The 27,926-nt window shown below is 45.0% G+C and overlaps 1 protein-coding gene across 2 annotated transcripts; it reads right to left on the reverse strand.

Moving 5' to 3' along the window:
* Nucleotides 1-559: 559 nt before the first annotated feature.
* PAFAH1B1 (platelet activating factor acetylhydrolase 1b regulatory subunit 1) lies at nt 560-26,940 on the reverse strand. Of its 2 annotated transcripts, none has more exons than XM_030287990.4 (11): nt 26,768-26,940; nt 12,284-12,492; nt 11,776-11,860; nt 10,207-10,281; nt 9,140-9,346; nt 8,651-8,819; nt 7,649-7,751; nt 6,771-6,999; nt 5,398-5,499; nt 4,623-4,779; nt 560-4,076 (listed from the first exon to the last, which is right to left on the reverse strand). In XM_030287990.4, exons 2-11 carry the CDS (start codon nt 12,313-12,315, stop codon nt 4,003-4,005), a joined length of 1,233 nt encoding a protein of 410 aa, XP_030143850.1. In that variant the 5' UTR covers nt 12,316-12,492; nt 26,768-26,940; the 3' UTR covers nt 560-4,002. The 2 variants fall into 2 exon arrangements, with proteins under 2 accessions (XP_030143850.1, XP_030143851.1); XM_030287991.4 differs by lacking the exon at nt 26,768-26,940 and adding an exon at nt 26,544-26,579.
* Nucleotides 26,941-27,926: the final 986 nt, after the last annotated feature.

The following is a 27,926-nucleotide window of genomic DNA, read 5'->3' on the forward strand; positions in this document are numbered from 1 at the left end:
GCAATTAGGGCCAAATCACAGGGAATTAAACCAAAGCACACATAGGCACAAGACTCCACCAGCAGAACAGATGTTGCCAGAACCACGCAGTGCCTTCAGCTTTCGAGGCAGCCAGCTCCCCTGTGCCGCCCCAGAGCCGAGAGTGATCGCGCTCAGCCACCACCCTCAGCTCCAACACCCAGTGAGGAGCAGTGAACGAACGGCAGCTCCTGTCTGCAGAGCAGAGAGAGGGTCATGATAAGGGAAAATCCCACCAAACCCAACCCGTTCAGGGCTGGCTTGTGCCAGGCGCAGGGACAAGGCTCTCCTCCCCACCTTGGGTCCAGCTTAGCCCTCCAGAACATTTCCTGCAGCACCTCATTGCATCGGATCAAACAACGAAACCTCTCGCTACTCCAGCTGCCATGAACCAGCTCAAACCTGCAGCCTCAGGTGAGCACAAGTTAAATTTAAATCAGAGCAAGGGCAAAGCAGGTGGGAGCAAAATCTGAGGGTGAAACACCAATAGCTTTTTTCAAAATAGTTTTAATTCTCCCATCCAAGGAAACAAAACCACATCTAGTTTTATATGCATTTAATAGTTTACCAATTGGTACAATAAGATTTTTTTAATATGCAGAAAACATGAATAAATTTTGTTTTACACAGTCTGAGAGCAACAAATCTTACTGTAAAACACAGAGCAGTATTATATACATTCCTTTACCAATTTTTCTTTAATTGTGTCAATAGCTTCAGTTAACTCCTACAGCCTGGGAACTGTTCTCTCCAATTGCAACCTCTAACAGCGCTCAAACAAACATCTGACATTTGCCTTCACCTCGATGTCGGGATCGACTCTAAAGCGTGAGGATTTTGCTAACTTCTCTTCAGAATGAACTCGGGGAAGCCTGAGGGACAGGCAGGACAGGAAAGCAGCTACTTACATGACACAGTGGAAAGATAAAAAGGCCAGTAAACGCCAGTTGTGACTTGCAAATCCAACGCGACCCCCCCGCCCCACTCCCCCCCGTCCATCCCACCCCTCTATGCACGTGCTCTTGCTACAGGACTCTCGGTATTGATTTAATACACGGACGTTATATACAGCTGGACACAACAGCTCACTCCAAGGGCGCTTTTCCTTCACTCAACTCGGCATTTGTAATATTCAAATCATTAAAGGATTACCAAGCCACCACTGTCTACAAAAACAAAGTATTTCTCCTTTTAAACAGCTCTCCGGGGAGTCAGGAGCTGTCTAAAGAGTGATTTCTGAGGCAGTTCACATGGACAGGAAGCGGCAGAGGAGAGGCAGGGACCCCATGCCCATAGTCCCCACTCACCAGCAACCCAGGGGTTGTTTTCCTTTCCTCAGTGTCCTGGGCACACATTGGTCACACCACACACAAAAGCAGGATGTGTTTGTTTCACCTTCTAAAGTGCAAGATAGTATAAAACATCAACCTCCAGCTTCTACCTAAACCACCAAAAACGTTGCACTTTCTGGCGTGTGTGGTGTGCCGCAGGCTAGGCTGAGCCCAGGGATCTGCAGTGGCTCTGGGGACAGGCCAGAGCTGGGTCCTGGCACTGCTGCCAGGTTTAGTCAGGAAGTGCCAAAGCACCAGTGAACCTCTCGCCCCCTCCAAAGCATTGAGCTCATTCCTGACCCATTAACCTCGCTGCTGCAGGTCTGACTGCAGCAAAGGCACAGCACAAGCTGACAGTAACAGTGGGGACGGTTCCACAGCACGTCCCAGTGTCCCCCTCACTCCCATGCCTGTGGTCTGGCTCCCTTCCAAGCAGGGCTTCAGCTTTGGTCCGGTCGGGACCATCCCTGAGATCATTCCCTGCTGCCCCAGAAGGCTCACTCTGCACAGGAGCAGTGCTGAGTCTCACACAGCAGTGACACTCACTGGGGCTGGGTGTCCTGCTAAATGCTTCTTTGCTACAGGGAAAAAATGCAGTAGACAACTTCCACATCACAGGTACCTTTAATTTCTCATTCAGGTTTTGAGTTATGTACATGAGGGTGGTTTACTTTAGGCTTAAATAAAGTTTCTAGGTCCTACCAGGAATTAAACAGATGTTATTACTTTACAGTTGCAGATGCATGGAGGGATTAAGATGCACTACTTGTGTATCTGGAGTTCTCCAATAGGACAAAAAGCAGCAAATTTTTCCAGTCCAAGAAGCTAACGAACAAAACAGACTTTATTCGTGCATGCTTATGCAGCAACACACACTGAGAATGACAGAAACCACTGGATTTAAGAGATTAGCCCAGATCTTAAACTGGCTTTGAAAACCCCCACATCAGAACCCCGCTTTCTCCACCGCTGCCCCGAGGGTCCCACACCCCAATCCAGTTCCTCCCACAGAACAAAGGGTCCTTCTGGGCTGACTGTGGAAGTTTCCCCCTCACCAGTGCAGCGTGCTCACCCTCCAGCCCACCCTATGCTGGTCAGGGACTCTCAGCTTTAAAAGGGACATTTTAAAAGCCATGGACCAAAGGAATAAAATAAAGTACAAATTCACCTGTTAAAACATCAGCCCGGAACTTCATTGTATTGTCAATTTTAAAGTTGATTTTTAAAAACACCTGGTTAGTTTGATAAGTATTGTAATTATTGGTTATCTACAGTGGAATCTGTCACAAAAATGCTGATTAAAATATTAATTTATAATATTTTCATTAATTTCAGGTCAAAATATGTAACTTTAGGGATATGCAAATTAAAAATTGTGTACACCAAACAACATAAATACTAATAACTGAGCTGGGCTGGTTTTGCTGATAGGATTTGGGTCTGGTTTTAATGTTTATCATCATTCCCACAGATGGGTGTGGGCTTTGTTCATGGCATCTTTCTTTTAGAAGCCTGCATGGATCTGACCTGCCATTGTCAAGATACTCAGTGCTTCCTTTAAAGCATTTCAGTGCTGCAGCCCAAGGTTTTTCTCCACTTGCAAACCCCAGGATGTTTTTATTGGAGCCACATTGCCAAGGTGAGGATCACCTCATTGTCCAAGGAGGCACTAAGGAAAGCAAAACACTTTTGTATACTCCAATTTCCTGCCAGTGAATGAGGGAAGTATCCTTTGATCCTGCTGTGTAAATAGGAATTGCACATCTCTAACAAACATGGAAAGCAAACAGCAAGTTGGACCATGGCAGTCATTTGGGAGAGGAAGCTCTACTGGAAACTGGATCACTAAACTCTAGTGGGATGGACAACTCCTCCTGGAAGTTCATCTAGCATTAAAAAAAAACCAAAAAAAACCAAACAAAAACCATTTAAACTTAGTTTAACAGCACAGCTTAACCATTGAATGACCAAATAAAAAATAAATACATTTATCACATCAGCTGCGACTAAGATTTGTTGTCTTATTTCAGGTTTACAGTCAGTTCTATAAATATACCAACCCTTGCGTGATAGGAGGCCAAAACAAATGTTTTCTGTTGATTTGGCAAATGTTTCATGACAAATATTCCAGAGTTTAATTAATTTCCATTAATTACATATAAGGTTCAGAAAATTCTGAATTGCAGCCTTATTATCTAGTATTCTTAGAGAAGATTTATTAAGCACACTTAAGTGATGTTACATAGATACACATTTCTGAAAGAGCCCTACAAAACTTTTCCCAAATGAGGTCACCAATTCAGGCACCAACAGACAGCAGAAAGAAAAACAGGTATAATTATCCGACATTACGACACTGCCAACTATTCAGTTAAGTGCCCTATTCCAATCATCCCACTTCTGCCTTCTCAGGTCTGATGTGACCAATGCCAGCCCATGTTCTTAAACCTATGGTACTTCTAGACAACGTATGTAAATTTACAGTATACAATTTGGATTCACCATGCATGAATACTTTGTGTGTAACATTTAATAAGCTCAATCTACATCCAGAATAATTTACATGAAAGGACAATATTTATTTAAACAGAGCTCAATGGGTAACCATGGTATCTGAGTGCATCCAGAGGAAAGGGGGTCACTGTGAACTCCATCAGCGGCACTCCCACACTTTTACTGTTTGATCTACACTCCCAGTCACCACGTACGGGGCTGTCTTGTGGAAATCTGCCAGGAGACAAAAGCTCACGTTACCAGTGAACCCAAACTTCAGCACTTCCTACTCTCACTGAAGGGCACTACTTTTTCAAAACAATTCTGACAGCTCAAAGGCTAAACTCTAAAGCTCCTGGCAGTACTTTCGTAGCCAAACTCTCTCATGCTGTTATCAAGATCGGTAACAAAAACCAGGAATGTCCAGAATTCAAAGTAACTCTTTTCTGACTGCTGTGCACACCCTTCTATTCCTTTTGCTGGGCAAGCACTGACACTAGAGCCCTCCCCACATGCCTGCACGTGCTGGTGACAGGTTCCAGAACTCCCTGTCAGTTAACATTCTTATCCATGTGCAACACTGGCAGCAGAAGTGGAAAAACCCAGCACGCTCCAACTCTACAATTCACATGGCTAGGGGGTTTGACTAGAAACTGGAGTTAATTTCTAGTTCATTTCTTCTACAGAGAGTGCCACTAGGACCCCAAGGTGAATGCCAGCCTGGTGTTCAGCTGCAGCCAGTGGGGAAGCAGCAGCTCTGGATTTGGGATCAATACGTACCCAAAGAGGTAACAAAGTGTTCGTGCGCGTTGAGGGTTTTCATGCATCGCTTGTTCTTGAAGTCCCAGACACGGAGAGTCTTGTCATCAGCACAGCTCAAAATAAACTTTCCCCCAGAATGGAACAGGACGCCACGTACCCAGTTATCATGGCCCACCTTGTGCACAAGGAGAGATCAGTGAGCAGGCTGAGAGCTGAGCATCCCACACCTCACTACGGCACACTGAGGGACCCCTGCAAGGACAGCGCTGAGCCCTCTCAGAACTCACAGCTTATCTCCAGTTTCTATTATTACACTTCTATCAGTCCTCCCAACAATGCAAGTTCCTGTACTCAGCAGCAAACAAACAGCAGTCCTCAAGTGATCTGCACAAGTTCTGCTCTCCACCCCAGCACCACCACCCAGTCCAGCCAGAATCAGAGCTGGGAACAGCAGGCTATGGCCCGCGAGAAGTCCCGCACGTGGCAACAACATGGTATTTCACAGAAGTCACAATTCAGATAATTGCCAGCATTTCTGTAAACAAACCAAGCTACTCATCACAGAACCTACACCACAGTACTGCATTCATACTATGATGATTTTGGAGACTGTCAGTATTTCTTAGCAACAACGAGATCTGAACCATAGAAGCCATTAAAACTGTATTTCCAGCATTTGCATTATTATAACTCTGGCTTCTCTTGAAAACATGACATGCAAGATAATACATTTCATTAAAACTGGCTGTACACATGCAGCTATGACTGCCAGAAAAAACACCAATGGACTTACAAGTGTCATAAGGCACATGCCAGTGCTAATGTCCCACATCTTAATGGTCTTGTCTCTGGATCCAGACAGCAGAAAAGGCCCAGGCTTGCCACTCTTCTTAGTCTACAGAAAATTATTTTTTAAGTTATGGTACACACAGGATGGAAGTGTCAAGAGGAGAATGAAGCAGATCCCTTCCCAATGATATTGTTTAGTACCAAAATCAGATCATAAAACAGCTCACAGCAAGTAAACCCACACTGACAAAGCTCGGTCACAGGCACTGGTACTAATACTAGGAGAATTACACAATCTGTTAAAAGAAACGGTTGTTTGTCCTGCTGATTCCACACACCAAGTAACACTTTGAATACACACTTGCCTACTGCAAGACATCCTCTGTTAACAGCAGACATCTCAAGTGCCACATCTCGGGATGAGGATGCAGCTCACACATACCTTTGTGTTCACATTCTTCATAAAGTGCAACGAAGCAGGGTTAGGAATTTCTGAAAGCTTCCTACTGTGAAGCGATTTCTGTGCGTGTTGGTGCACGGTGCCCACGCCGAGCCCTCACCTGCCCCAGGTGCGCAGGGAGGGCGCTCCCCCGGGCTGTGCCCCATCCCACCAGCAGGGGGCAGCGCAGCCCCGCTGCAGAGCCCACACGGCCGCAGGAAGGACGCACGCACTTTGGTCTTAATTACTTACAATTAAAACATTATAATGGCCTTTGGAGGCAGAGGGCGAAACAGCAATGCCAGGTGGGGGGCCTGACTAGAAACTGGAGCTTATTTCTATTTCCTTTTCTCTACACTTTAACACCCTTAGAACGAAAATTTCTTCTGGCCTTTAGGCCTTTCTTGAGGCTCACTAGAAGAGGTATCGGTGATCACACAAACTGTTATTCATTTTAGTTAAGGAATGCTTTCAGCCATCAGTAGCTGTACAGTAAATCACAGCAATCGGTGCTTGACTCCAGCACAGTGCACACTGCACCCAAGGCAGCTTCATTCTGCATTCCTGACTGGCTCCTTCCCCCCTCTATCTTCCAATTGCTAAGCATCCTTATAATCTTTACATTCTGCCAGAGAAGCTGCTTTACACATTTCTTTGCTGCAATACAAGACAGTGGTCCCACTCTCACCCCTCCCTGAAGAGAGCATCTCCCTGAATTGCACTTTCACTAGTGCAAGGATAGGTCCTAAACACAAAAGCTGGATCCTGGGAAGCCAAGATGGGGCTTAACTGCACACCAAGATACTTGGACAAAAGTACTCATACACCTGCTGTACCTGCCACGCCTTTGAGCCCAAAGCTCAGTGGCTGTCAGTGCTACCCAGAGCACGGACAAAAATCTCCCTGTGAGTGCCTGTGTAACAGCCAAGGAATGTTACCTCTGATCCTGTAGCTTCTGATATGGTGGAGTAGGAGCTCTCGGGAGCCCAGGAAATGCACTCTACCACATGCTCGTGCTCTCGGAGCTCAGCTTTGCATTCCTTTGTCGCTACCACCCACACGCGCACCGTCTGGTCGTTGGAGCAGCTGGCAATCAAGGTGCCGTCCTGGTTGGGCCGCACCATGCGCACCCATTCTCTGTGCCCCGTGAAAGTCTTCACGCAGTAACTGTGCAAAAAACACAGCATCAGTCAGCCACCAGCACAGGAACCCACTGCGTGTGCCTCGGAAATTCCAGGACACCTCACCTACTCAGTGGTTAAGATAAAGTATTTTAGCGCACAGATGTTCATCTTGGCAGGTGATGGGGCATGCCATGAAGAGTTTGTGGAAAGGATGTTGACAGGAGAAAACAGCGACAGCTAGGAGCTAGCAAAATCTTGTTAAGGCAAAAAGCAGGAAACTTGGGGGAAAATTAAGTTGACGTGACTACCTGCATTAAACAGGTATTTTAAGAACAAGTAGAGATTTACAGGTCAGGAGATACCTTGATCTGTGTCAAAAAAGGTAACAGATACTCCCTTTAAAGTCATGGTTAACCAGTGAATTTATTTTCCTAATTCTTCATGAGCTAGAGATCTACCCTCATAGCTTCCAAAAAGACAAAACCAGTTAGCTTTAATTAGTCAGTATTAAATCTAAGCCCCTCTGCCTAATGACTGAGGCAGAATCTTTCAATGAATTACTCAAAATGGCAGAACATAATTTCTCAATTCAAAGAGTGCCTTCTGACATTCAGATTCCCGTGTCCCATTTCTACACACAGTGGTTTCTCCTCGCTTTTGTTCTAGCGCTGTTTGCTCACAAGAGCACTTACCCTGTCTGGACTTCCCACATTTTGATAGTTTTATCCCTTGAGGCAGAAACTATATGATCTCCATTGGGCATGATGGCTACCGAAGAAACGTTATGATCATGACCTAAAAACAAAATAAAGCCTTTATTAAGTGACACTGGCAGAGTTTTCACAGAGCACGCAGGACTTGCCTTTTTTTTTATCTTGGTGAAGTAGCTGTAGTAGCAGAGCATGCTTTATTGAATAATCTTTACATGTAAACTTGAAATTTTATGAAATAATCATCCATATTTTTAGAACTCACACAGTCCAGACATTGAGCATCCTTAAAGGCCCTTTTTGTTTACTTGCGTATACCTATGGATGGATGTTTATTTTTTTAAGTCTCAAACATGCTCTATTTCTACTCACCACTTCTAAAAGATGATCATAAAAGCAAGAAAAAAGCTCTTACATAAGACTATAAAAAACATTTGCTGTCAATATTAGAATCTTATAGCTGTGGGTGTTGTACTTTCTCATTTTTCCTATGGCTTTCAAACCCAGCGCAAAGGGAACGTTCCCGTGTGATCAAACACATGCAGCCGAACCCCGCATGGAGCAGCCACAACTACTCTGGCACTGATTCCTCCCTTCCTGTAGCCCTGCATCAGGAACACAGAGGCCTGAAGGAAGGAATATTTCACCCATTTGAAGGCAGTTTTACTGTCTAGCAAGCATTTAATATTTAAAGCTGAAATCCCTGTCATTTTATTTCAGCATCATTATGAGATGCTTCCTACACCATCATGCATAGTAGATTTAAGATGCTATTTCATTCCATAAACACTGCATGCCTCCCCTATTTACAGAGCACTCAAATTATATCCCCCCCTTTTTCTTTTAGAAAATACTCTGGTCTATAACCCCTTTCCACATCAGCAGTTTTCCTGGATTAGAAAAAAAACAAAACAAAACAAAAAACCAAACCCAAAAAAAACTCTTCACTTTACAGACTGCTAAATCAATCCCTTTATACCTTACCATGCATAGTTCTGATGCACTCAAAGCCCTGGAAATCCCATAGCTTAATGGTCATATCAGCAGAACAAGAGGCCAAGAGTTTGCCAGTGTGGTCAAAGGAAATATCTTGCACAGAGTCTGTGTGCCCCTTCAGGGTTCTCTCAAAGTCTCCTGTCTCATAATCCCACACCTGACAAGGGAACAGACAACCTGTTAGCAGCAGCCCATTACTCTTGGTATTCTCCAGCCTCGCATTTGCACTCTGCAGGCCAGTCTGGCACCTTATTCAATAATTAATCAAGCAAGAGACAGACAGCCCTAAAAAAGCTTAACAGTAGAGAAAAATAAATTTCTTTTTATGTGATTTTGTTACGTATAAATTAACTGAAATCATGCATTTTGAAAACTGCTTTTCAGCTAACGTTAAGCATTATAAGCCCAACAGGAGAACAAGTTTCACTGCACTGATGTTACCCATTCCACAGCCAGTTGTGTGGAACACACACATACCTTTATTGTGGCATCCTCTGAAGCAGAGACCATAACACTGAACACTGGATGGAAGATTACTCGAGTGACAGGACTCCTGTGCCCACTCAACGCATACTTCTCTGGAGGACGAGGAATCCACTCTTTAGGGTCTCGTTTCTGACCAAGAGGTCCACCTGATGTAAATTCTTCCTTAGCTTCATTCAGCTTCGATTCTAATTCCATTACCTAAGTGTAAGAATTTTAAAGAGACCTTTTATTTCCCATTTTATACAAGACCTAATTCACCTTCTTCACTAATAATCCAAATAACAACTGACTCCAAAACTCATAGTAAAGCAAAGATTGCATGGATCAAAACTGATTACCAACATCCAGTAGCACTGGTTTTAAAAATCAAACATAAATTAATAATTTATAGCTTATTCTTTAATAATTTATAGTTAATTCTTAATAATTTAATCATTAATCATTTATTATTTTCAAATTCCCAAATATTTTAACAGGAAAAAAATAGTTCTAAAAAAATCCCCTCTACTCACACACTGAGTACATCTGGATTACTATTGTGCCAAACTACCAAAGAAGGTTGTGCTAACAAAAAGGAATGCTACTGCTGCAGGAATTCTGTGTCCTGTTGGAGCTAGCACACACATTAACCAACAACAGAAACACTGGAGGGCTAATAAACCCTTGCTGTATTAACCTGCACATGGGATAGGACTTTACTGTTAACACACTGATTTTAGGGTTGGTTTCTTTTTTTTTTTATTTTGCTTTAAATACACTCTTGAGCCACTGAAGCATGACTAAAAACAGTTTTGTACTCTCCACTTGCAGCACAATCCCTCACTGGAATGCACTGGAGCTAATGGCTCCTTCCCTCTAGGGCCGTGGCCAAGGACAATAGGCAGCACCGATTTTTCCTCCCTCCTAGCCCAGCCTGACCCTCTGCACACAGCGATTCCATCTCCCTGCTCACCAGCTGCCTCAAGGCACTTCTTGCCTCTCCAGCTTCAGGACTTTACATGCTGAATGCTTTCTGGACTAATTTTTAATATGTGCACATCCAGCAGATCTCTACTTACCTTCTTTTGTAATCTTATAACAGATGTCCATTTTTTTTCCAGAAGTCCAGCATACTTCTTATCTAACTCTTCATTCTGAGAAGAAGCATTTAAAGAAAGAGGAAGAAAAGCAACACAGAAAAACAAACATCAGAGATGTAGAAGGAACTAAGTGCTGCACTTGCTTTCCATTACAAAATTACAGTCTCATACTACAATAATCCTGAATGAGATGAAGATAACAGACATAGAAAATAACCATGCCAAGGCTTACTCCACAGCAGATAAAAGCTCTGGGGACTTGCTACCTTGGTCAGAGACAGATGTTAATCTACTGCTATAGGGAAGCACTTGTGAAAGCCGGAGTTATTTGCATGAATCATCTATACAAAAATTAAATCTTTCTTTGTAGAGCTACATATCAATCATTCCAATTTACTCAAATAATTTCAGCCTTTACCTTTTCTTTCCACTTTAGTATAGGCCACTCCAATTCAGATTTTCTTGCATAAAAGTCACAAAACTTTTAGCAACTGCGTTTTCTCTTTCCCTCAGGACCATCTAACCTATTTAGATTGCTTTCCTAAGCTTTGGGAAGAGGAGACTAAATTAGGTTGATAGATAAGGCAGATAGGGAAATGATACTAGGATTTTCAATTCTAAGTATGGCATTTCAATTTGTCATTTCTACTTATTTATTCAATACTAGTAGCAAAATGGAGAAATTAAGTCAGACTTCAAGCATTTTGGAAAAAGAACAATGCAAGATATGTAATAAAGAAAAGGCAAGGATTTATCCTGAGGATCTATCCAGCACACAGAAGTTTACTACTCAATCCAGCTGTAGCCATATGAAATGCACACCTCCTGTGCTAATAGGTGGCAAAGTTAAAAATTATACCAAATTATCTGTGACAAAAGTAAATCAACAGAATGAAGTTACAAGAAATGACTGGTCTGAGTCACTGGCATTGTACAGTCTAAGCAAACAGAGCTGCTTACCAGAGCTGGTCACACGATCACTGGTATGGACTGGAAGGGACCTAGAATCTCATTTTGTTCCATCACCCCTGCTGAGGAGGAACACCTTCCACCAGCCCAGGCTGCTCCAAGCCCCGTCCAACCTGGCCTTATTGGATGATGAATCTCTATTAGTGTTTCAGCCCGCCCTCCTACTACATGGGTTACCCCAAGAGGTATGCAACAGATTCAGGCAACGACTTAACTCCTGACCCAACTTAAATCTCAGAATTTTCCAACATTGGCTCTGTATGACAAAGCAGAGGACAAAAGTAATCCAGTTTTGTCTTCCTGTTTCTCAAAGATTCCCAGTGAACTAAGTCTCCAAAGTTACACAGTCTCAGACCATTTCAAATCTGGTTATAGTACCATTTGCTCAGAAATGGTCAACTCACCCAATGATTATTTTTCCCTTTTCTGGTAAGGCAATAAGCTGTGCGAGCTCATCACCTCCTCTTCTTAAACTGAGCTAACAGGTAGGTAACAGACACACGGGTCCAGAACAGATGAAAATGCTGTAAAACTGACTTCTGAACTAAAATACAGGTGAAGAATCTTGTTTGAACTCACCACATCTAATTCAGCTTCCTTTTTAAAAACCGAATATGCCTCCTCGTAGCCATTGGAACGGAGGTAATCTGCTATCGCTCGATTTCTACAAAACAACATTTTAAATACAATTTAAGGACTTGGAGAAATACTGTCATCACAACATAGTGCATTCTGATTAGATTCTTGTCTACGTTACAAAGTAAAACAGCAACAAATTTCCAGAATTTACTCAAGATAACTGCAGAATTCACAGATTGCAGCTTATATTGCAATGTGCTTACTGCAAATTGAAGAACCCATTTTTTATGCCATCAGTAACTTTGAAATTATATTTTCATAATTTCCCAATTCTAGTTTCAAATACCAGCAGTTCTATCAAAAATAAAGAGTAGAGAGATCCAAACCACAATACACAGTACTTAAAGGGCATGTGAACACAGACACTCTAAAATCTATTCTGGAACAAATGCTAATAATTGAAGTTTAACAAAAATGCAACACAAACTTAAAAACAATGATCCCTTACAGTTCATCTCGTTGCCTTTGTGACAGCACCATCGTGGCTGAGATGTCAGGTTAACGTGATCGAGCAGTGGCTTCTCCTCAAGAGCTGAAGTCTTGGGAACCCAGGATCCACAATTCAGTCTGCCACAGTGGCTTAAATCACAAGTATTTCCCCAGATGTGAAATTGAATAGGAAATCCAGAGGCATTCAACACAGAAGATTCAATCCATCTACAAGGACAAGAAAGAGATATTATTTGTTTCCTCGAAACAAGCATTCCTCAGGTAGCTTTCCTAGATTTATCCAAACAGCATCTTTAAAGACTCTGGCTCTACCCCAGCATGGGGCCCTTGCAGCTACACTGCTACACAACTGCAGCACACAAATGACTTTTCCTACTCCAGTACCACCACCCGAGGGAGTTTCAAAGAACCTTTGACTAAGAGACAATACTTTTCTTTTCAATCATGTGTTAACGTAGTTTACTTAGAGTTAATATCCATCTCGACAATGTTTAGGGCATGGCAAATTTTTAAACAGTCCTCCAATCTGATCAGAGTGGCACCATTACCATGGAAGAGCTGCCACAGGCCCACGACTGCAGTTGGGCTCAGGCAGTGGAGTGATCACAACACCTCTGGCAATGCCAGCCAATTCGGGATACAGCTGAAACCCGACACACTCGAGGTAGTTCAAGTCAGTGGAGCTGTGCTTTTCCAAAACACAGACTCATTAGTATGCTTTGATTCAGAAACATGAACTGCAGCATTCTCAGTGCACAATCTGCTTCAACAGGGCAGCTTCAAGCTCTGACACAGTGACATCACCAAACTCACATTGCCTTTGCTTTCTGCACTGCAGGGACCTTGCGAGCACCATGACCATGGGAAGTGCTGAAATGGCACTTCTTGCATGCCTGGCAGGTTCTGTAGAGAACGCATCATTCACTCAGGCTGCTCAGCAAGTCCGACCGACCAACCAGCCCTCAGCACCGAGATAAACCGAGGCAACACACAGAGGCTCAGAGACATCAGGTGGGTTTGTAAATGTTCTAGTCACTGCTTGAGGACTTGCATGCTCCCGCTGCCTCACCTCTGCCCCTCCCTAGGCACACACGCACACTGACTTCAGTATCACAGTTCAATAACAATGTCAGTAAGGAGCCTCCTTTAAACAGGACGCTGCTATGATAAATGTAAGGGAAATACTAAGCTTATATCATTAATGGCTACTTATTCATCACAGGGGACCAGAGGCTTCTTGCTAAAGCTATATGGCCCTGCTGTCTGCTTCAAAATGAGCTTAAGCTGCAAGTTGCTTGTTTTCACCCTACTGGTGGATCTTCCACATTAAATGCTGCACACTGTAATACTACCTGCAAGCCAGTTACGATAGAAACACTCTGAACAGGAAATGCCTATTTTAATTAGTCTAACTTCTTCCCCAATAGCTATTTCAGAAACAATTCAGCTGTAAACTAACAGCACAGGTCTCATCCTTTCAGAAAACAGAAGCAAACATTTCACCTCCTCTTGTCCCATAAGCTAATTCATGCCAGGTAAAGAGACAGCTGGGTTTCAGGAGATGTCCGGAGCTCGGTACAGAGCAGAGGACCACATGCAAATTCCCAGGAATTTGGTTAACATCAAAAGGAAGGCCCTGCAGTGCTGAGAGGCGCCCGCAGAGGGCGCGCCGCGGGACAGCCGGAGCGGAGCGGGCTCGGACCGGGACTGGGACCGGGCACTGCCGAACCCCGGCGGCGCTGCGGGAGCGCCGGAGCACAGCGCACACACCTCCGGGACCGGGACCGGGCACTGCGGAACCCCGGCAGCGCTGCGGGAGCGCCGGAGCACAGCGCACACACCTCCGACACCTGCCTGCGGGCCTGCCGGGGCTCGGGAGCGCCGGAGCACCGCGCACACACCTCCGGGACCGGGACCGGGCACTGCGGAACCCCGGCGGCGCTGCGGGAGCGCCGGAGCACCGCGCACACACCTCCGGGACCGGGACCGGGCACTGCGGAACCCCGGCAGCGCTGCGGGAGCGCCGGAGCACAGCGCACACACCTCCGGGACCGGCACCGGGACCGGGACCGGGCACTGCGGAACCCCGGCGGCGCCGGAGCACCGCGCACACACCTCCGAGACCTGCCTGCGGGCCTGCCACGGACACACCCGAACGTGGGATCTGTACTATGAACCGCCTCTATGCAGTGAATGCCTAGCAAACCCAGTGCCAGCGTACTGACTCCGGTAAAAAATCCCAGTATCTCATTAATTTGGTAGATGCAATTATAGCACTTGTTTAAAAATAACAGCAACTAAGTTTGTAAGGCCATCTTTCACATGTCATCTATTTAGAAATGCATTTTCCCTGTCAAATGTAAAGTAACCTCAAACTTCTCCATATCCTAGATCCACTTCCCAACGCCTGGGCTGCTCCACAATGTAACTCTGAATTGTTAGTGAGAAACATATCCCAGAATGGCAAAGCAACTACTCCTGCTATTAGCAAATTACAGCTGAGCCAAAGCCACCAACCAACTGATCTACAGCATCTCACTCCTCCAGAAAGGGTCTGTTCCAAGCACCCTGCCAGTATTCCTAACTTTTAACTACAAAGCCACCTGAATAGAAGGTGCAGTATTTTTAAGACTGCCTCTTTCATAGATAAAACCAGAAAAAACAAAACAAAAACAACCAGAGCCCACTGTACACAAAGAAAAAACCAAAACGAACAAAAAACCCACAAACAAAGAACCCACCCAAGCAGGAGTGTCCAAAGCCAAAAGGACCATCATTAATTACACACCTGTGCCACTATGTGAACTACCCTTTTTTTTTCAGTTGGAGCAGACTTTGTGACATACAGGCTTCAGCAAAGCAAGACTAAACAGTCCTCCTCCATCACCTATCAGCCATCACCTCCAACAGTTCAGCTATGAGAGGCAGCTGGAGCTCTGGGGGAACCCTGGTGAACAAAAACAACCCACAAAGCTTGCCTCAAACTGATCACTTTGTATCAGCATATTAAGGCAGCATCAAGACAGGGTTAGATATTCTTCTGAAAGAAAAGGTGTCTTTGCATGAGAATTTTACTCTGTCCACTATTAAATACAGGAAAAAGCACACTGAACCTAGCCATGCATGGAGTAACAGCTACTAATTAAGTGTGAACCAGGATGTGCCTTAATATCCACTTAGACTCCTCCAAGTTGTAGTTTCTAACTTAAAACCTATCTGATTCCTATCAATAGTCTGCATATACAAAAGCACCAAGTGACAAACCTCTGCATAAGGACAGTAACAGAGGGCTACAGGTATTCTCAGCAAGATCAAGTGTCTTTGTAAGCCTTTTAAAATTGGGAGCTGGCAGAACACCTACCGCTGGCACAGATATGACACATGCAATGGACACCTCTCACTCCTCCTGGCAGCACAGGACCTGCACAGTTTTCTAGAACAACACAAATCATTCCTTACCTATACCAAACATACTCCTCAGCTCCACTAATGGCAGCAGATCCTCAGCAGGCAACTGCACCTCAGCCCAAGTGCCCACCTTTCCACTTAGCTACAGATCAGCTTTTATACTCAGGACTGGCAGAAACATCAGAGCAGTAAGAATAGCAGACTTAGTTCAGTCTTTTGGTGCTGCAGGACTACAGTGCCATACTAAAGCATAATCTTTAAAAATACATTAATTTTAAAAGAGACATCCAAGAATCATCACAGGCCAGAATTTTTCCCTGCACAAGTTTCTAAATCACAGAGAATTACTGATGAAGAGCAACAAACTGAGCAGGAATACCTAAAAAGCAGAAGAATCCTCACCTGTAAAGGAAGGTAAAGACAGCAAAATGCAGATTCTTCTGACCTCATTTGAAAAAAAAAAAAAATTGTGACCCTCTGTCTCTTCATGTCTGACCATTGCCCCCCTTCTCCCTAAACTGGGGTTCAAAGGCTCCTGGGCGTCGCACTGAGGACACGCTCGCTGCCGCCGCAGGGGCCCCGAGGCCCCGGCTCTGCCCCGCGGTGCCGCCCGGGCAGCACACGCCCCTTGGGCAGCCGGCTGCCAGCGGGCACCCAGCCGGGCACCCAGCCAGCCCCGCCACGCTGGCAGGGCACCGGCCCGGCACGGACAGAACACCCTCTTCGCCAGCGCGACTAAGGATCCAAGAGACTGCTGCTGCTCCTGCCTTCAAACACTGCGCTCTCCCACCGATGGCTATCAGCGCGGTTCAAGTGCTTCCGAGATTACTGGAAAACTTCACAATAACTTAATGAGAGACCTGCAAATGATTCATAAATGCATCAACAGCAAAATGAAACAAGTTCAGCTCCACTTGTTAGCTGAGACAGCTCTACAGGAGGTACCCAAGCACAATAGCTACATGCTCAGTCACAGAAATGAGGTAGAGAAAAAATAATCACTTTCAGGCAAGAGATTCCCCTCAGCTCATCTATGTTACGCCAATAAATGATATGCCTTGGCTTGTAGGTATTTCTATGACTGTGTTCATACTTGCTTCAGGAGACACTTAAATATTTTCTATACGTATTCTCCAAATGAAACTGAAAAACAGATTATGGAACCAAATTAATTCATCAGCATTTTAGTCTCAACCTGACAAAAATACTTGTTCATTTACCAGAACCTGCATCAAGCAAGAGCAGAATCACTGGAATCAAAATTCCTAAAAGTGCCCATTCTATACACACAAAAAAGTAAATCAAATTTAGTCTGTAAATTTCTTCAGAGTTCATTATGATTTTGTTTAGCAGAGTATACTGGACGCTAAACAGTACTACAGTTTGGGTTATATACCTAAGCCCTTCCAAATCCCCATTTTCAGAAGTGTATCCTGAGGTACCAAATTCTACCATCACAACAAACCTCGGCATCTTTCACAGGATTATGTCAGTAAGTTTGGTTCAAAGTTCTCCACTGCCTTTGTCTGCTCCCATCAAGTGTGTCAAAAACACTTTTAAGGACCAACACCATAAACACACCCCTAAAACGGCTCAAATTACTAGCAGTGCCTATTTCTGCTGTTCAGAAAAAGTCACAGTAGGAGTCACCCCCAACTAAGCTGTGATCCATCTCACCCATAGTAAGCCCCAGAGGGAGGCACAGCAAACCCAGCTGTGCCAGTGCCTTTGTCACTGGCAGTGCTCTGCTACCACATCGAGGTGCACAAAGACCAAAAATCAGCTTCAGCTTCATTCCTTGGTTCAGCAGCAGCAGCAGTGAACTGTTCCATACACCAGCACCACCACCCCAGGTTCATTCTGCTGCTGCTGTCCAGCACCCCCATGGTAGTGCATATCCCAAATATATGTACATGGCTCCTCCAGGAACTTAGCAGTAAATTAATTCAATTTCTGCAGTTTTTATGACCATTGCTTAGGCTCCATAAACAGTCTTTGCCACAAAAACACAAGCTATGTACACTAAACATGTAACTGTAGCTCATTATATTAAACATTAGAAGAGATACATGGCATCAATTACAGAGCTAAAGCATCAGTAGATACAGAACAGACCAGCAGAGTATAGTTCTGAAAGCTCAACAAAGCTTTAGCTCAGCACTGCTGTGCTTTAGGAATTGTACATATTTGCAGAATTCTAATACTTTAGTTAACTCAGCTTCAAGACCATTTTTTCTGTAAGTAATATTATGACAACATTTTTAATTATATTCTCCAATAATGTTTATTGAAAGAAACAAAATCAGAGGTCACTTTGGCAGATTGCCAGCTCAGGCACACCTAATACAAAGAATTTGGTGTTAAAAAGGCACATGAGCCATCACCAGCATCAGAAACACAAAACTGAGTACACACTATGAAATCAATTGAGAGTTTTTCATTACTCACATTTAGGTTCAAATTTAAATCTTATCATTTAAAATGTCAATAACACATATAAAACAAAACATATCCAGCTACATGCTAGCAATTTTCAAGTATCATTCTTAAAAGTTTTTTTTTACCTCAAAGAAAACTCCTGGAGTTTATTTCTGAGTTAATGTACACAAAATCCTACTTCAGTTAGCTCCCTCTCTTCAGCTAATTTTACAATCCCAGTGGAAGGCCAGTCACTTATGAAAACAAAAGGCCACCAAAAAGAGTAACTGAATTGATATATCAGAATTAAATTCCACAATTCTTTAAAGCTGAAAGGATCCATTTGTGCATTACTAAAGGAGAAAGTCTTGTTGCATTGTCTCTTGCTACATGGCTGGCACAGGAGGTCCTTGCAAGGTTCTTCGACAGTGTATCCTGTTTCATAACATTAACAAGAGAATTTAAAGGGGTTATTTGGGAATAATTCCCAGGCAATTACAGCTACAGTCCTTATGGAAGAACTAAACCACATGAATTGTTCTCTTACACCTCTGGATTATGTTGCTAAATTCTACCAAGTATATAAGAAAACTTCCTTCTAATTTAAACTAATTTTTAATGGGCCTGATTTTGTTTTAAAGCCCATAAGCAAAAAGCTGCTCTATCACACTCAAGCCACAGAGTAGGACAATTCCTTCTACAAGTGTACTCAAAGCCAGATTCCACAGCAGTGAAGTAATATCCATGGTTCCTAGGCATAACTATTAGGGCCTGAAAAGGGTTCCTTGATATGTCTCTATCTGTTGATAGGAAAGAAAAACAGTGACAAGTAAAATAATCCAGTTCCTTTCCTGCTTCCATCTTGCCCCCCATTACTGCAGGAAAGCTCATCCACAGTAGAATCACCCAGGCACAGCCATGCAGCTGCACTTAGTGCGGCAAACAGACCTTATCCTAGAAAAGGTTGGAATCCATCACCTGCTAAGCCAGCAGGGATGAGTGGGAGAATATGAGAAAGCTACTCATTTATGAGCTGCGTTAATCTTTTTTCCACTTTTCAGCCTACATCAGTAAAGCTGGCTGAGGGATTACAACGAAGTGAGCTCCAACAGCCATATGATTTGGGAAAAACAAAACAAGAAGCAAATCTGATCTGAATTACAAATCTGAGCCTGATTTTTAATTCATATGTTTAGTAAGCCTGTTATTCTGCAATTAAGGGAAGTCTCAAAACGCCTGTAGGTCAACACTTCGCTTGATACATCAATGTAGTATCCACAGAGTACAGCACTCTGTGCTTTTTGTGAATAATAATTCACAAAAAGCATTTTCCGTTTCAGTTCAGCTACAGGTTTATCAAAGGAAATATATTTTTAACATGAAAAAAGTAGAAAATTTTATGTCTGTTTTCTTCCCCATTTCACCTACTCTTACAGCTTTTGCTAAAAACCTGATACAGTTGTTTAGTTCTGAAAATAATTCAGCACCAAATCCATGGGGAACCACAAAGCAGTCTGCAGCAGATCAGATATAGTGCCTATGTTCCAAAGACTTGGAAAGCAGGTTGCAATTACATCTGAAATATAAAGCTAAGGAATGTCATCAAGATGCTGTAAACCAGGAGCAAGTTGGGTGCTCCACGCAGCATGCTGCTGAAGGAAATGCCTGTGCATTTCAAAATCAACTCCTATGCCCGTCTGCTTTCCCTTATTACTTCAAGCTAAGTTTTTAACACATCATTGGCAGTCACTACCCACCTCTAGGACTGTAAAACAACAAAACACATTTCTGGCCCTGCTACCTTCCCAGGCACCAACACTAAATGACTTTGAGGAACCTGGGCCAAATTGCTTGGAATTTTTTTTTAAAGAAGACTTTAAATTATTTCAATCTTGACATTTTTTCGCCATGTATCACTTCAGTTTTGCAATTCTGATAGAAGCATGAGACAATTAATTCTCAGGAGAAACATCTTGAGTGAGCACTGTCACACCATCTCATTTTAGAACCTTTGAGCTTCCTCCAGGTCAGAGATCCAGCCTGAGGTCTGTATGTAGGCTTTGGTGGAAAACAAGGGAAAACATCCTTCTTCTAACCTGCCTGTTCAATTCTGTGTGAAAATGCAGGTAAGTTTAGCTACCAATAACAGGAAGAATGCAGGCTGCAGTATAAAATAAAGCTCTAAGATGTGTGAGGAGGTTTCTGACATGGCAGTCCCCACCCTGCTGCTCAGGGTGCTGTGACAGCGTAGGACAGCAGGTAGGGGTAGTGGTACGGGGCTCAATGTTACACGCTGCCCCTCAACACTCGCTCAGAGCAAAGCACATCAGGGTCAGCTGGATGACTCCAGCAGGGTATTTTTCAGTATCATTACTGCTAGGTCAAACAAGACACACATTTTGGGAATTGTAGCAATTGTAGACCACCAGGAGAAGAGTGCTGCACTTAAGATATGTCTGTCAGCAGGCATGCACAGGATTTGAACTTTGTTCTCAGTTCTTTCTTCCATTCTTCTCTGGCTTGAAAAATTAAGTAACAGATTTATAACTGTAAAAGAGGTCACAGGACTATATCCAAATTTAAATAATTCAATCATTAAACTGCCTGCTATACTGGAAATGTGATAGTAACAAAAACGGCCAAGAATTGATTAAATTTATAAAGAAAAATATCCAGAAGGAAACTTAAAGGAACACCTATGTTAATAATTTACAAATGAGGGAAGGTATAAACCACAAAGAAACCCAAACAAGAACTTAGACAGAACTTCCACTCTTCAGTCATGAGAACACTGTTGGTCCTTTGTCCATTTTCAAATCCTGTTGGCCAAAAATGGTTTCACTCACCAAGAGGAGGGGGAAAAACCAAAACCAAAAAGCTCATCATTATTGTGATCTATAACATCTTATTCTATTAGAGGGAACAGTGTTCAACCTTTCATGACATGAGTACGAAAAATAATGAAATCAGGGTTTTGGTAGAAGGCGTCTCATCTTTCTTATCATCCACCTTCACCTACTACACTCCTGCCTCTAATACAGAGCTGAAGGTGAGAGAACCAGAAACTTCTACCATTACTGATTTAACAGACACCATCTGCTTAAAATACATACAGACACTCATTAATGACATCATCCTCTTAATAGACTGCAAAGACATGAGCATTTAAACAAACCAAATTGTTTATCCAATCTTTCTTCACCCCAAAAAGCAGGTGAATCCAGCACAAGACAATGTTGTTTTGTTATGGAAGAAATAGTAATTTATCTCCAGCAAACAGACTAGATGCTTCCAGTTGATTTTCCTCTAGTCTTAAAGGATAAACATAACACCTTTGCTTTAGCATTAAGCAGAAAAACAAGGCAGAGGCAATCTCGGGGGGAGGTGGGGAGGGGAACACTTGTCTAATTAAACCAAAGGAACTTAAGGTTTGTGGAGCACAACAGCAACAATTAACATGGATACAAGAGGCAAGTTATAAATAATCTCAGTCATGAATGGCCCTGTGCTACCCCAGATGCAAACCAGTACAGCACCACGCCACAGAGCCTGTCACCTACCCCACAAGAGGTGTGACAGCTGAGTCACCAGCCAGCCCCAGAACAAGAGGTGCCTCTGAACAGCCTTCGACCAACTCCCTCAGCAGGGACCTACTTAACAACGGATCCAAGGAAATTACAGGACAGACACTGCTGCTGCACCACCTACAAACCTCAACCATGGATGGTCCCACCTCTGGAAACACCTTCTTAAGGCTGCAGGAAGTAGTTACTAGTAAAAAATATCAGCTAAGTCTTCCAGAATCAACAAAATCACAACCACAACAATGTATTTATTACATTCATTTAATCACAGTCCTTATCCAAAGTCCACAAGCAGCCAAGCCAAACTGGAAAGCTCACTCAGAAGCAGTACCATTAAGGAAATGGCAAAAATAATTCCAAAGGTATTAACTAGCAAGTGCTTTGAATTAATAATGCTGATTTTTTTACATAGTTATACATGCATCAGTGCTCTTGGTATTGGTGACAATGCTGTACACAACATTAGTTTTGAAAGGACTGTATGTTTATAGTCCCAAAGAAATGGAGTTCAGCATATACTTACTTCACACATAAGCTTTTTCTTTGAAATTTCCTGACAGTGGATGCTAGCAGGAAGTGAAATGATAGGTGGATTCCAAGACAGTGTACTAAAAGCAAAACAGCCTAAGTCACACCTATCTGATCCCTTAAGGAGAGGGCAGGAAGTTAAAAAAAAAAAAACAGAAGCTTTTAAACATTATGAGACAAACATTGCCTCATCCACGTCCTGCCTCAACTGAGAGGAAAAGGCCCTTTTCTAAACAACTGATATAAGATACAGGTTAGCAATACACATGTGTTGGGTTAACCCACAGCAGCTGGCATCTCCAGGGTAAAACTGGAATTCTGTTCCTCATCAGAAAAAATCCTGGTTCTTGCCAAGGCTTTTAATATGTACTGTTCATCGGCAGGTCTTAGAACATGGTAGGAATGAAGAAAAGTTTTGTTCTAAAATAACTGTAATACATGAAAAACAGACATTTAACCCAACCTAGGCTCAGGACCCCACCGTTAAGCTGATGTGACAGAGCTACAACTCTCACCACTCCTCTGCACCCCAGTGGTGGCACCATCCTGCCCACAGAGCACAGCCATTCACACTCCCCTAGCATGGACAGCATTCAGAGAAAGAATTCTGAGGAAACAGCTTTATGTACTTGAAAACTGATTTTAAACAGGTCAGGATTGTTTCTTAGTGTAAATGTCTACTTCCAAAAACTCAAAGTGTAGCCTACTCTGTCAGGGAGATCAAAAGATAAAGCAACATCACCCTTGAATAAAACCCTCAAAAGCCACATGAGGAGCCCCATTCCCTTGTGTCAGATAATAAAGTAGCTCCTGAGAAAGCCCCTGAACCCAGGCAAGGCTTCACCAGTGCAATACATTTTTAGCAGTCAGGTTGTCCTGCCAATGATACATAAGCTCTTATAAAAGGGAGAAAGAGGAGCCAGTTGTAACGTCACTGACAGATCTGCAAGTATGGACAGCACATAACGACTTCTCTGTAACAAACCTCGCAGGAGAGTCCCATCACCATTCTATCAACACCCATGGCTCTGATCCTTGGGAAAGATCTTCAGCTGCCATCACAAATTACATGTTAGAGGCTGGAAACTCCCCCACACCCTATAGGAAATCTGAAATTATTATCTATTAATAATAATTACAGATTTCCATTGTCCTCTTGATTTCCTTAAATTAGGCCCACACAGTTCTTATTTTCAACCTGACAAGTATTTCAGTGCCCATTTCATGGATGCTTCAGCTGCTCTCCCAGTCTTTGCCTTTATTTTAGAAAATGGGCCTGAAGCTGACCAAAGCAGAAGAGAGCTGCCCTAAACCGAACTATTCCAATGTCGCTCTCCTTCATAGTAGCTAATTCCAACCCCTCTAGTTCAGGAATACAGGGCAGCTACAGAGGGTTGTAAAAAAACTTACAAACATATGTAGTCTATACCTGAGCTACCCTGAGGCAGAGGGGGCCAGCTACTGTTTGCCCAGAATACCTCACAAGAAGAATAAATACATTATAATTAATGATGGGCATGGGCTATGGAGTTCTTCATGGAAGACATGGTTGCAGTGCTGGACAAGGCAGTCAGCAGATGTTGATTCTGGAGCTGTCCCATCCATGGCAAGTTGAGAGCAAAGACACAACCTGAGCTCCCAGGCTGGGAGGAGCACAGGAGCCAGAACAGGCACAGGACTCAGCAGGACGGGCAAGACAGAGCCTGTGTGCAGCCAGAAAGGAACTGTTGGTGCCTTTTGCTTCTGTAGAACCCAAATGAACAAGTTACTCCTGTAGAAAAAGTGACTGCCATCATTTCAAGGACAAAAATCAACTAAAGGTGTTAAGATGGAAAGAGTTTTGCTAGGTTCTTCATTGGCCTTAGCCTGGATACGCATTAGACTCAGGTATTTGGCTCATGCAGCCACTGAACATCTACTCCAAGTGAATAAACTAGAAATAATGCAGAAACCACTGCCCCTTAATTTAATTTTGGGCATACTAAGAGAAGCACAGTCTCTTTCTTGTGGGCCCATCTCCTCTCACAAACTGCACTCCAGAACTGAGACCCCCATGAAAAAGCAAAGCCTGCTTCAGACCTTGCTCCAATCAGCACTAAAATCAGATGGGAATGCCACGAGGCACATGTGGAATAGGAGAGCACTTCCATAGGCAGCCCTTCCTAGATGCTTCCTCCAATCCCTATTGTATTCCCCAAATCCTTTGTTCAAATGCTTTTCCTACACAACTTTAAGCAGTAGTACCCAAGGGGGACAGCAATGCTCTTATAGAGCTACAGTGCTCAAAAGGACTTCCAAAATCCTGAGACGTAATTTTACAAGCGCTTGGCACATGACGAAGGGCAATGCAATCCAGTCTGTACACTGACAGCAGTCACTCCACTGTGGTCACCAGAGAAACCAGAGATTGTCTTTTTCTGTGTGCCCACCCATAATCCGCTCTAACCAAGAAGTTCCATGAACAAATAACAGCATGAAGCCACAATACAGAGGCTTCTCTAGATTCCAGAAAATCTTGTGTGTACAACACTGGCAGAAAAATTGCAATTCTTATCTAAAATGTAAATAAAATCAATTCAACAAGTGCATATCTAAGTGGATAAATTGAAGCGGTTATCAGACAAAAAAAATCCGGCTTTGCAACAGTGACTGGTCACTTCTCACTGCCAGACAAATCAAAATCCACCCTGCAGAAAAATCAGTCTCAGAACAGAATGTGAGATTTGTTTCATTTCCGAAGCTTCCTGCACCATTAGATTCTTCCCTAAAGAAGAGACTTCATTGTTACGGCAATTAGTATTCCTCCACCCCGGCAAAGGGAGGAAAAAAAAGCTCTGAAAGGGTAATCGAGCCATTTCGCAGCTTTGCCTCCTTACTCCACCCAGTCTCTTCCCTGTTCAATGGCTGCTCACAGCATCCACAAACATGGGAACAGCAACAGAAACACACAAAAACGAGATGCCCGAGAACAAGCCGGATATTTGCAATGCATCTTACAGTTTTAAAATATTTTCTTTGTTTAGTTCCCCAACATAATTTTCCTTTTTAACAAAATTACTCTAAGGGCAAATAACATTCTGACAGCAGACCCTCCCTCTCCCGAAAACCAGCAAATGCTGCACGATCATTTACAAAATGATCATCACTGAACGGAGGTTCTTTAACCAACACCTCCTAATGCCATGAACAATACTGTCATAGGAACATATACTTCAGAGAATCACCACAAAAAACCATAATTTAAGCAGGTCAATATGCCCAAACATTTAATTATATTAAAACGGTGTTTATTAAAGATTTTTAATATAGCTTAGATTAACCTTCCCGCATTCCTAGTAGGCAATTCATTATGAAAGGACTTGACCTGCACCAACCAAGCCCACTGCTGCAGCACTATTGAAATGGTTTGAGTGATACCATGGCAAAAGAAAGGGAAGGTGTCACGTTATTATTGGTATTAAAGGTCAAGTTTAATTGCATCCACCTTAAACAAAACAAAAAAATTAAAAAATAAAAAAATCTCACGCCCACAGAACTGAACAACCCCCAAACTTTTCAAGGGAGGCACCACTCCCACCCCCCAACTTCCATCAAAAGCCCTGCCTGCCTATAACCTCCTGCCGAAACAAAACCTCGCGAGCAGTAATTAATACAGGATTAAAGCAATATTTTAAGGTTTTCACGGGAAGCCTATGCACCTGCAGGCATCCAGGCAGTGATATGACCCTCAGAAGGAGAGATAAGACCTCCCTCCCCCGTTTTACTGCAGCTGGTTCTGAAGGTCTGAGCCACCTCCTATCGCTGCTGCCCTGCTGAGCACTGCAGGAAAACTGGGGATGCGAGACAAATTCTGAAACAACACCTACTCCTCTCCGCGGATTATTAATTCTCGCCTTGTTTTCGGTGCCTCAGCCGCGCTGGCCATTTGGGCCATCGCCCGCCGGCCGGCCCTGCCCGGGGAGGGTGACAGGGGGAACCCCCGGCAGGAACCGGGGAGGGATGCTCGGGGTGCCCTCCGCGCACACAGCAGGCCCATCGTCCCTGAAGGCGATTTTATCGCTCTTTACCCCGGCCCATCGCCTCCTCCCGGTATTTGCTAAGTCACGGACGGAGCGGCGCGGCCCGCGGGGGGGGGGACGCGGGCCCGGCGGCGGCTCTGTACCCGCCCCGCCGCTCCCACCGGGCCCCGCTTTCCTGCAGAGTCACGGCGGGAGCGGGGCCCGCGGGGAGCGCAGGAGCCGCGCCCCGGCCCGCAGAGCCCCCGCACCGAACCGGGGGAGGACACCGGGTCGGCCCCCGCCCCGCCCGGTCCCTCCTCACCAACGGGCGCGGCCGCCATTTTGAGAGCGAGGAGAGGGGGGAGCGGGCGAGGGCGGGGAGCGGAGAGGAGGGGGGAGCGGAGAGGAAAGCGGCGGCCGCTCGTGCCCCGGGCCGGGACATCCCGCGGGCCGGGGGGGCGGCGGGCCCCGGCCTCACCGAGCCCCGCCGGCGCCGCCGCCTCGCCGAGCTGCGCGGCTCCGGCGCCACCCGCCTGTCCCACTCACCGGCGCGGCGTCCCGGTGCGGGGTCAGGGTGCCGGTGCGGAGTGGCGGTCCCGGTGCGGGGGTTCCGGTGCGCGGTCCCGGCGCTCGGGGACGCTCCGCTCGCTCCGCGCTGTCAGAGGCGCCGCGGCCGCCGGGAGGGAGGGCGGGAGCGGCGCGGCCGCCGCGGCGCTGCGCATGCGCGGCCGGGGGCGGGGACGGCCGCCCGCCGCCATCTTGGGCGGCCGAGGCGCCGGGTGCGTGTCCCGGCGTGCCGCGCGCGCCCCTCCCGGCGTGCACTGCGCGGCCGCTCGGCTGAGGGGGCGGCCCGGGCGCACCGGGGGAGCCGGGAATAGCGGGGATAAAGGGGGTTTTCCGGGAGAACCGGGAATAGCGGGGATAAAGGGGGTTTTCCGGGAGAACCGGGAATAGCGGGGATAAAGGGGGTTTTCCGGGAGAACCGGGAATAGCGGGGATAAAGGGGGTTTTCCGGGAGAACCGGGAGCACCGGGCACAGGCCACGAAGGGTCAGGCACACCGGGGAAACGCCGGGGCAGCAGCAGTGGCGCCGGGCACGCCGGCTGTCCCGTGCACCGGGAAGAAGAGGCACCGCGGGTACAGCGCATCGCCCCCGGCTCCCGCGGCACCAGGCGCTGTACTGCTTTCCCATGTCCCTTCCCAGGAATGCCTTCCCGGGACAGCTCTGATCTAGTGAGTGACTTTGTCCCGCAGGTCTGGATTCGCCAGAGTTGAGAGAAGCGTTCGGACCTTTCGTGTCCATCACCTCCGTGTGACGGGAGCTCTGGGGGCTCCGTGTGCTGCTCCCAGTGCCCCTTCACAGGGTCAGTGTAGGAACACTCGCACTTTACACTGGGAACTGAATGTTCGCATTATCCACAAACCCCACTTAGTGAAATCTCAAAATGTCCTTTGTTTAGTGTCTCAAAATGGTAGTTCCTGGTGGTAAACTGAGGCACAGACCACTGCTGCTTTAGCCCGTACGCTCACAAGAGGTGACACAGCAGAGTCTTGGCACTGCGTGTCCCAGCTCCTGTGTTGTCAGCACAGCCAGGCAGCTCTGTGCAGCAGAGTTCTCCCATCCCTTTGCAGCTCAGAGTCCTGTGCTCCGCAGCAGCCGCTGTCAGGTGTTGTATCCCACTAAGAGTTCACTTGTAGTTGTTTT

Source organism: Taeniopygia guttata, chromosome 19 (genome assembly GCF_048771995.1).
Source record: "Taeniopygia guttata chromosome 19, bTaeGut7.mat, whole genome shotgun sequence".
Classification (NCBI taxonomy): Eukaryota; Metazoa; Chordata; class Aves; order Passeriformes; family Estrildidae; genus Taeniopygia; species Taeniopygia guttata.

Coding starts and splice junctions, on each gene's coding strand:
- PAFAH1B1 (XM_030287990.4), bottom strand. CDS start 12,315: ATGGTGCTGTCACAAAGGCAACGAGATGAACT. Junction 11,861..12,283: donor CAAAGGCAACGAGATGAACT/GTAAGGGATCAT, acceptor GTTGTTTTGTAG/AAATCGAGCGATAGCAGATT. Junction 9,347..10,206: donor TTATAAGATTACAAAAGAAG/GTAAGTAGAGAT, acceptor TCTTACACTTAG/GTAATGGAATTAGAATCGAA.